Source organism: Tupaia chinensis, unplaced genomic scaffold, assembly GCF_000334495.1.
Source record: "Tupaia chinensis unplaced genomic scaffold, TupChi_1.0 Scaffold000175_1, whole genome shotgun sequence".
NCBI lineage: Eukaryota > Metazoa > Chordata > Mammalia > Scandentia > Tupaiidae > Tupaia > Tupaia belangeri.
Genome location: NW_006159650.1, coordinates 3,195,100 through 3,205,297, shown reverse-complemented (window position 1 = coordinate 3,205,297; position 10,198 = coordinate 3,195,100). Strand labels below are relative to the sequence as shown.

Here is a 10,198-nt window from a genome sequence, read left to right as displayed (position 1 = left end):
ACATCTTGATTTTGAAATTTTAGGCTGAAGAACCATGAGAGAAAAAAGTTTTGTTTACTTAAGCTACCCACTTGGTGGCCCTTAGCTATGGCAGCTCTAGGGAAATATTGCAGAAACCCAGGCATGGGGTAACCAAAAGGTGGAGCATGATGGCCAAGGTGAGTCAAGCAAAGCATGCATGTACATATATGTGTGTATGTATTAGTATATGTGTGAATGTGTGTATATATGTGAATGCATTAGCTTGCTCGTGTGTATGTCTGTGAATATGCATTGTGTGAGCGTATGTTCAGAGGACCCCAGCACGACTTAATCCCAACAGCAGGATAATTTGCAGAGACACTTTAACACATCTGTGGACCCCTCAACACTTCTTACAGCATCAAGGAATGCTGATTTCTTGGGGCCTGGTATTGTGATGTCACTGTTGACAAACTGATCAGGTCAAACTGGTTATTTAGTTTCCAGCCGCAGACAGAGATTAAGCACTGGATCCCAAGCCTCTCACTCTATGGGGATGCATGTGCTGTTGCTTCCTTCTTCTTGGACTCATTCACTAGAAATTGGTTCCCAGAAAGCCCGGAGGGTGTGACCTTTAGTTAATCCATTGACTTCACATAACTGCTTGTCAATGTGTGATTGAATGGATGAATACAAAAGTGAATGCATGAAAAGCAATAATGGGCGAAGTGCTGGTGCCGTGGTAACTCAACTAAACCCACATGGGAAAGGTCCTGGGTTCACATGCCATGATGTCCATGAGCATACTGGGTGTACACTTGCACATGTCCATGATCTAGGCTGCCTGGGGGTGGACTGTGGCAAGAGGATCCTATTGGGTATGCTGACTCTTTGTCTCTCTTTCATGAAAAAAAAAATGAGTGAACATTAGTGAGTTCTTTTAATTTATTTTAATTTGACCAGAGAGGGACAGAGTGAGAGAGAGAGAGGGAAAATGAGAAAGCAAGCCACCATGTCCAGGACTCAAACTGCGGTCAGCCACGTGGGAGTCCAACATCCTTAATCACCATGCCACCTGCTGGCCCCAATGAATTCTTTTTAAAGAAAGAAAAAAGAAATGCTACTCAAACTGTTGGAGCCATTTTGGGGATCTGTTCTGGGGTCCATACACAGCTTATAAAGACAGAAGCCATGCAAATTTGATCTCATATGTAAGTCTGATTTTTGACCTGAGAATTAGAAAACAAGATGATAATTCCTGAGGCTGATGGAAGAATAGCTTCTTCCTTAGTGTGAGAAGGAGAAGAGGACCTGGAGAACTATCTGTAATTACCAGATACGGAGGAGACAAACAGGAGTTTGTGACCCATGAGGATGCCCAAGTCCTTGGCCACATTTACAGGTCTGGGATGCAATCCACCAAGCCCTCCACTGTTCCTAAGCCACAGTCTGTACTCAGGCAGAATGGATCAGGGGTCACTGAGGGCTCAGGATAAGTCTCTCCGGCTCACTGTAGAGTTTTTACCTTTCCAAACATCCATTTCTGTATCTGTAAAATAGGCCTAATTAAACAAGGGTTTCAAGGAGGTACAAATGAGATGACAGATGAACGTGAGCTTTGAAAACAGTGCCATATTATCTTTTTCACTAATTACACATTTGCATTGTGATGTAAATTAGTCTCTTCCAACACTAAATTGAATTTGCCAGCAAATTGTATAGGTGTTTCTCTTAGGCTTTCCATGAAGTTAAAGTACAGTTGAGCTACTACCATTTTTTGCTTGAGAGTTAATTTTTTATTTACCATTTGCCATTCCCTCTCACCTCCACTGTTTGCCCTCCAACCTACCCAGCTTCCCTCCAGGCTGCTGGCTTTCATGAGTTTGCATTTCTGACCCCAGGGCCATGATGTCCATGAGCATACTGGGTGTACACTTGCACATGTCCATGATCTAGGCTGCCTGGGGGTGGACTGTGGCAAGAGGATCCTATTGGGTATGCTGACTCTTTGTCTCTCTTTCATGAAAAAAAAAATGAGTGAACATTAGTGAGTTCTTTTAATTTATTTTAATTTGACCAGAGAGGGACAGAGTGAGAGAGAGAGAGGGAAAATGAGAAAGCAAGCCACCATGTCCAGGACTCAAACTGCGGTCAGCCACGTGGGAGTCCAACATCCTTAATCACCATGCCACCTGCCGGCCCCAATGAATTCTTTTTAAAGAAAGAAAAAAAAAATGCTACTCAAACTGTTGGAGCCATTTTGGGGATCTGTTCTGGGGTCCATACACAGCTTATAAAGACAGAAGCCATGCAAATTTGATCCCATATGTAAGTCTGATTTTTGACCTGAGAATTAGAAAACAAGATGATAATTCCTGAGGCTGATGGAAGAATAGCTTCTTCCTTAGTGTGAGAAGGAGAAGAGGACCTGGAGAACTATCTGTAATTACCAGATACGGAGGAGACAAACAGGAGTTTGTGACCCATGAGGATGCCCAAGTCCTTGGCCACATTTACAGGTCTGGGATGCAATCCACCAAGCCCTCCACTGTTCCTAAGCCACAGTCTGTACTCAGGCAGAATGGATCAGGGGTCACTGAGGGCTCAGGATAAGTCTCTCCGGCTCACTGTAGAGTTTTTACCTTTCCAAACATCCATTTCTGTATCTGTAAAATAGGCCTAATTAAACAAGGGTTTCAAGGAGGTACAAATGAGATGACAGATGAACGTGAGCTTTGAAAACAGTGCCATATTATCTTTTTCACTAATTACACATTTGCATTGTGATGTAAATTAGTCTCTTCCAACACTAAATTGAATTTGCCAGCAAATTGTATAGGTGTTTCTCTTAGGCTTTCCATGAAGTTAAAGTACAGTTGAGCTACTACCATTTTTTGCTTGAGAGTTAATTTTTTATTTACCATTTGCCATTCCCTCTCACCTCCACTGTTTGCCCTCCAACCTACCCAGCTTCCCTCCAGGCTGCTGGCTTTCATGAGTTTGCATTTCTGACCCCAGGCCACACAATGCATACTGCGTGCAGAGCCCTGGCTCTACGTCTGGAGAGTATGAAGCCATAGACACAGAAACAGCTGGAGGGAGTCAGATTTGGCAATCCTGGGCTATTTTGTCATCTGAACATGACTTTGGAAGTCAAGGGAGGGCGAGTTACTCATAGCACATGGAACAAAGGCCATGTCAATTCCAGTTGCAAACATGTCATCATAGCAGCTATGACCAAAAATGGTCTTTCCCCTTATGCTAAATTTTAAGCAGAACTCACAAGTCCAGACCCCACCCAAGAGTTACAAAAGAATTACACAATAAGGGATTTCCCCTGTTCTGGTTTGGGTCTCACCCTTCTGCTTTACTCCTTTGGAAAAGACAGATGAACATCTGGCCCCAGTTAAGGGATTCTTGCATCTGCTCAAGCTAAACTAGCAGCCACCAGTTGCTGGACATGAGGATGGTGTGTTCTTCGGGTAGGAAGGTTCATGGATAATTTAATATTCAAACTAAGGTCATGTTCTGTTTTGTGGAAGGAAGCTTGGGAGAACCCCTGGGTAGCTTCTAGAGTAGGATTTACCATGACTTAAAACTAAATACAGTGTGGCTATGTGGCCAGAGAATGGCAGAAAATAAGACCTGGGTTTGCGTTCTGGCTCAGTAAAGTACCAGTTTTATCACAGCTGGTTTCCTCTTATGAAAATGGAACATGACTGTGGGGTACATTTTCTTTGCAGACCTCCCTCCCCCCCCCGACTCAATGCACCTTTATTGGGGCTCCCTACTCATTCCTTAAAATGACGGCTCCAGGTTACTGACTTCACAATATCACTCCAACAATGGATTGATTCACCCCTAATCATGTGATGACTCCACTTCATGAAGAGGAAACTGAGGCAGAAGGTAATTATGCTGCATACCCAAGGTCACACAGCAGTGCAGGACAGAGCTGTGACAGTAATAAACCTAAGCTCTGGCTCCAAAGTACCATAAACCTACTGCCAACCTGCTGGACATTTCCCACCAGGTGATAAAGTAGTTTGCTGTCCTGGTCCCCATGCCTGACCCAGACCTGGAATATTTGCTGTCCCTACCCACTCAGTTTCCATTCCAACTCCCCTGGTCCCCATGCCTGACCCAGACCTGGAATCCTTACCTGTCAAGAGTGTCCACTGTTGGCAGTTCTCCAGCCCTTTTAGAAAAAGAAGTTGACTGGGGCCATGGGAACAGAGAGCCCTGCAAGAATGGGCCTGATTCCACTTTGTCCCCACCATAGGGCAAGGCTTGAGGACAGGCCATAAGCATCTTATCTCTGCATGATCTCAAGATCTGAGTATGTTAAAAAAAAAAAAAGGTTCCTCTGAATCTATAATTTACCTTTCCTTTTTTCTGTAAAATTTTAAAAGATTGTGTACAAAATACATTTTTTCTATAAAAGTCTTAGAGAGGATAGTGAGAAAGGGGCTTGTGAATATCCATTTCACCCTGTGAAAACAAACTTTTAATCAAGCAGAACAGTAGACAATTCTTTTTGTTTTAAATTAAAAACAATTCCACCCTAACTGGCTACTAAAAAATAAAGTTGGATGCATAGATCCTGGATTAGAAGGGAAAGGCTAATTTTCCTTGCCTCCCCCACCTCCTCAAAGTGCACCCCTTTTATTCTGGATGAAACACTTCTCTTTCTAAAACACTTCCAAAGTATGGTCCACAAACTCCTGGGATCTCTAAGAATCTTCAGGGAGATCCTCAAAGTCAAAACCATTTTTTTTTTTTAAGAATCATTTTATTTAACTTTATTTACTTATTTTAATTTGACCAGAGAGGGACAGAGAAAGTAAGAAAGCAAGCCACCAGGTCCAGGACTCAAACTGCAGTTGGCCATGTGGGAGTCCAGTCTCTTAGCCACCATACCACTTGCCAGCCCCATGTTTCCCTTTTTAAACTGTTAATTGTACTGAAGGTGCAATAGCAAAGTGGGTGACTGCTGGTGCCTTAGCATGAATCAGGGCAGTGGCACTAAGTTGTACTAAGTCACAGCATTCAACACTTGCAAAAAAGAGAATTAAAAAAAAAGTTACACTCAACAATGTCCTTGATGAAGCAATAAAAACTAATTTTATTAACAGAATACTAGTTTCACTAACAATCTTTTTAATTTGCGTAATAAAATGGAAAGTACACAAAAATAACTTCTGCTGTGAACTGAAGTATGCATTTTTAGGGAAATGCAGTTGCGTCTGAGTTACAAGCTAAACTAACCACTTTATTCTTCATTTTTGATGAAAGAGCAAATGGAAAATTCTGTTTATTCAGACTTGAGTATCTGGCAGATATTTTCTCAAAAATAAAGGAAATGGGCCTGCCACTTCAAAGAAAACAACTTGGGAATATTTGTTGCCAATAATAAAATTTGAGCTTTCCAGGGAAAATTTTCCATTTTTGAAAATTTATATCTGCCACTGAGCTTGATAGATTCCCAGTACCTATTGAATTTAGTGGTGATATTTATATTGAATTGTAACATTTTGAGTTAAATTATTAATGCTCAAGGTTACAAAATCACACTGGTAAAAGATCCATTCAAAGTATAACACAGACCAATGGGATTTAATGTAGTCATAGAAAAGTTTATTGATACGGCTCAATTTTCCAATTGCACTTACCTTTTAAGAACTACCATATTGAGATCAGCAGATGGCATAAGGGTCATGTCACTGGATTCTCACAGTCAACCACGGTTCATGTCTCAGACCTGGGGGCTTAAAACTCACACTGAACACATGTGAGAAAATGCCCAAAATACCAAGAGGATAATGAAGAAGGGATGGCAGCATGGCCATCCCCGTGGGGAGTGATTTCTTGCTTTCTGTCTGTCTCTCTGGTGAGTGCACACACCCTATAGAAAAAGTGTCTAAAAAAAACCCCTACCATATTATTAAAAATATTCACAATTATATGAAACTATTAAATATTCCTCTCTGTTTCAATTTGAAATGTTAGACTAGATTTTCTTTCATCAAAATGTCAGAAATACTAAATGCAGAAACAGGTAAAGGAATCCAACTGTCCTTTAACCCATACATTAAAAAGATTTGCAAGCATGAAAGTGACATTCTCACTTTTAAAAATAAATTTTTCATATAAAATGACTTTTGCTAATAAACAATAGTACAATTATTTACAAGTGAATTAATACTTTAAAAATTGCTTTAATTTCTAATATGGTAACCATTGATAGACGCAACCAGTGCTGTGCTGGTAAATGTTTAGCCACCAGATAACCACTATGAGGTGGGGGTTGGGAAGAGTGTTGATTTGTAGTGGTTGCTGGTTCCCATGGTGTAAACTCAGTGCAACCAATTTCAAGCTACCAATGTTACTGATGTAGAGTTGGGAAGAAACACCCACCATCGATCTCACTAATTCGTAGTGAGCTAGCTTCATCACACCACTGGATATAACCCACTTTTTTTGGCATCCTCACTGATCTTCAAGAGTGTAAAGGAGGTAAGAACAGATATTCTACAACTGTCACCCTCATCCCTGGTAAGTTACCTCACCAACTTGAGGGAACATGGATCATTGTGGACTTGATTTCAAGTGCTTGAACCTCAAGTCTCAACATGTTTAATATAAACATTTCAAAATCTCTTCTATTAAGACTGCCAAACATCTAGCAAAAATCAGACACCCAAATCTGTCATAATCATTTCTTAAAGAAATATTTTAAGGAGCACTAATGTTTTTTTATCATGACTGAGCCAACACATGTGCACGTGAAAATAAGAAATATGGTCCCCAACAGGGTCTGGTCCCACAGTAAACCTTTCCTCTAGTTCTTCAGCCCATCAGCTCTCAGGCACTCGTATGTGTCTGGCTTGTTCCAGGTCAGTTGAGCTAGGGACTTGAACCATGGTCACTATGTGAAATTTGGCTTCCCTTGAGCAGTGCATTACTGCTGCACTGCAGAGTCAGCCCCTTAAAGAGTTTTCAGGAATCACTTCAGGAAGGGCTGAGTCCACCTTGACTGTGGTTTCTAGGTGATTTGTGAATAAGACTAGGTAAACAGAGATTTGACCCTTGGTGATAGAAAGTTCCAGGTAGATCATGAATTTAAGGCTAATATCCTCACTCTAACTCTTCCATGTTGGTGGTATGGAGGAAGAATGAGGAATAAGAGTACAAGGGAGAGTTTATATAAACAAAATACTTTATTGTTTGGGAAATAAGGCCAATTTACATAATTTTATGCCAAAGATCTGTTCGTTACCATGCTAAAGGCTCCTAAGGACTTTAGTTACTATAATTCATAGCTTGAACCCTATGAAACTGCCATCTTCGTAATTAAAGATCAGTCTCACATTGGTAATTTCATAGCCTCAACTTCATACATGAGTTGATGGCTCCAAATTCTCTAAGCAGCAAGATGTTTTCAGTCACGTATCTGTTTGTCTGTTTATTATACCCAGATGTCCAAGTGATAGAAAGGTTGCACTTGAGACAAACATCCTTTGTGTAAAACCACTGGAAATTGTCTTTTTTTTTTTTTTGGAAATCGAGGCTGCATTGTCCTACCTCTGGCTTTGTTCCTCACAGCCTACCCTGTCTCTAAACAACATGGTCTCCCCACAAGGTGATTCTAAAGAGATGTTGGCACTGGTCCAAAGCTACACTGCCAAGAAACAGGAGAATCTGTAGAACTTCTAAACCAATTTGACTGGGTCATTTATCAATGCCAGGAATACACAGTTGGCTCAGGTAAAAGTCCTCATCTTTATAAAAATTCTTGCTTCAAATGAGCTATCCCAAGGCTTCATTTCCCATCTTGCTGACACTCTCTGTGTCTCTGAGTCTTATGTCCAGGAAAATAAGAATAATCTTGCTGTGGACATGGAGCTGATAGAAGCAGCATGCTATCCTGATAGCCCAAGACACAACAGGTGAACAAAGACAGTGCAGGACACATTTCCCTAATGTTTAAGAGGTTTAACACTCCCCCCCCCACACACACACACCCTCAGCTCTGTACAATATGTGTAACTTTACATGGAGCTGAGATAAAAATAAAACTTTTTTACAAATTACATTTTTTCCAGTGAATTACTTTTGCAGTAAAAAATAGCTGCTACATAAATTCCTCCTGATCTCTGAAAAGGAGTCACATATTTCCAAAAATAGTATTCTTATTTTTAATCCTACAGAATAACTTGGGCACAGGAAGGAAATGGCTGGTCAGGGAGAGGTGAGTTGTCAGGGAAACATAGTAAAATACAAAATAAAATATGGTATGTATAAACTGACTTAAGCATGCACAGAAGTGGAAAACATATGCCATTTGTCAAGAAAAATACTGCTTTATAGTTTTTACTGTACAATTAAAGGAGAAAGCAGAGGCCAAATGTACCCCTAGATAATAACATTAAGTTTCTTATAAAAATTTCCAAGTATACAAAGTTCTTGCCAGATACTAACCAAGGCAAGAACAAAAACAAAAACAAGAACAAAAACAAAAAAACAAAACAAAACAAACAGGGATTGCCCCTTAGACCTTAATCCTGTAGGTATATTACATGTAAATATACACCTCACTTCTTAAGCCTGCCCTTGGCAGATCAAGTCTTTGTAAAATGCCATATGTGCTATTGAAAAATGAAATAAAGCATTGGATATTTGTATTCTTAATTCAAATATAGTTATATAATTATTTTAAATTACAATATACAATTTGTTAAATAGGACTGTTAAAGAGAATTCTGATAACAATAAGATTATAATAATATATACAAACTAACTTCTGAAATGGCATGATTGTTTCCTTCCCAGTCTCCTATCCCACTCAAATGAGATGGCTTTTTCATTTGCTACTTGCAAAAAGCAAAATAAAATTTAAAATGTTTGTGTGCGTCCATGACATGCTCACTCCTTTGAGAATCTCAAACAGCCCGGACCATCCCGACATATGGCCTGCTTCAGCCAGGATGGCTCTCCACTGCCCCTTTCTTGGCTATTCTCACTGCCTCCTGCCATCAGGGAGACAGCCTTGTCAAAGGCGTGGTTTGGGATGAAATAAGGCCACTGCTTCTTGGCGACTTTCCCGGACGTATTCAGTCCCACCTTTCCTAGGTCCTTGGAGCAGTTAGGCAGGACAGGCCTCCCATTCACAGTCCACGGCCAATGGCCGGCTCAAAGTGGTCCCAGAGAACTCAGTCCTCTGTGTCTGGCTGGACACCCAGGATGGCATGCAGTTCCTCAGGAGTGAACCCCAGTAAGTTCTGGAGGTCACATACGAAGCGGTACACATAGCGCTTCCCCGACGTCTTATGGATGATGTTCTTGTCATAATAGTAGCGTAAACCCCGGCTCAGCTTCTCATAGTTCATCTTGGGCTTATTTTTCCTCTTTCCCCATCGGCGGGCCACCTTCAGTAGACATGGATGGAAAAGTTAAATTCAATTTGCTAGTTAAGAAAATGTGAACAACATTCCCCACTCTCTATCTGATGCTGATGCATGCTCTGCCTAGAGAACTTGGCAACTAAGGAGGGTCCACAGGACCCTGTCTGCTAGTACAAAAGCCAGGGCACTGTGTCCCTCGGCTGTTCCTCTGCACCTACACAGGAGAACTACTGGGAGTGAGATGCCTGCCCCTCTCCTGCCTGCTGTCTCAACAAAATCTCTTCTGGTAGGAGTTAGGACGGTCCTGAGACAAGGAGACAGGGAGAAACTTGTGACATCACCTTCAGGTTTTTGTTTCAATTACAAAGCTAAAAGCTGCTGAGTTAACAGGATTCTGGGTCATATGACATCCTCGTTCCCCCTAATGCTTACTTCTCACTGGAACCTGGGAGGTGACAGATTACACTGTATGAAGCTAGAGACCAGGGGCTTCCCAGATGCTGGCCTAGGGGTGGCTGGTATCACCTCCACCTTCAGCCTTCTCCTCTAGGCAGGCCCTCTGGTTCCAAACCTCCAGAGCAAAGCCAGAGGCCAGCATGAGGCTACTATAAGGCTTGCTCCCCCAAAGATCAAGGCAAATTCCCTAACGCATTCCCAGATAATCAGGAGAGAACCTATTTGTGGCTTGGGCCTTCTGGGCAGATGACAGCCAGATGCTAAAGTCTGCCCAATGTCCATAGGCACATCCATGGGCCACCACAGATTTATCAAGGCACAACTCCCAATTTTCCCAACAGCCAGGAATGCATCACATAGGAGACTTCTCTCATGAA

At 41.5% G+C, this 10,198-nt stretch overlaps 1 protein-coding gene across 3 annotated transcripts in view; it reads right to left on the bottom strand.

Moving 5' to 3' along the window:
* Window positions 1–7,166: 7,166 nt before the first annotated feature.
* ETS2 (ETS proto-oncogene 2, transcription factor) overlaps window positions 7,167–10,198 on the bottom strand; it is a 22,827-nt gene continuing 19,795 nt past the window's right edge. For all 3 annotated transcript variants that reach the window (XM_027770962.1, XM_006146290.3, XM_006146292.3), the window contains one exon: window positions 7,167–9,389. In XM_027770962.1, the coding sequence (XP_027626763.1) occupies window positions 9,174–9,389 (216 nt within the window). In that variant the 3' untranslated portion in view covers window positions 7,167–9,173. The remainder of the gene's footprint in view (window positions 9,390–10,198) is intronic.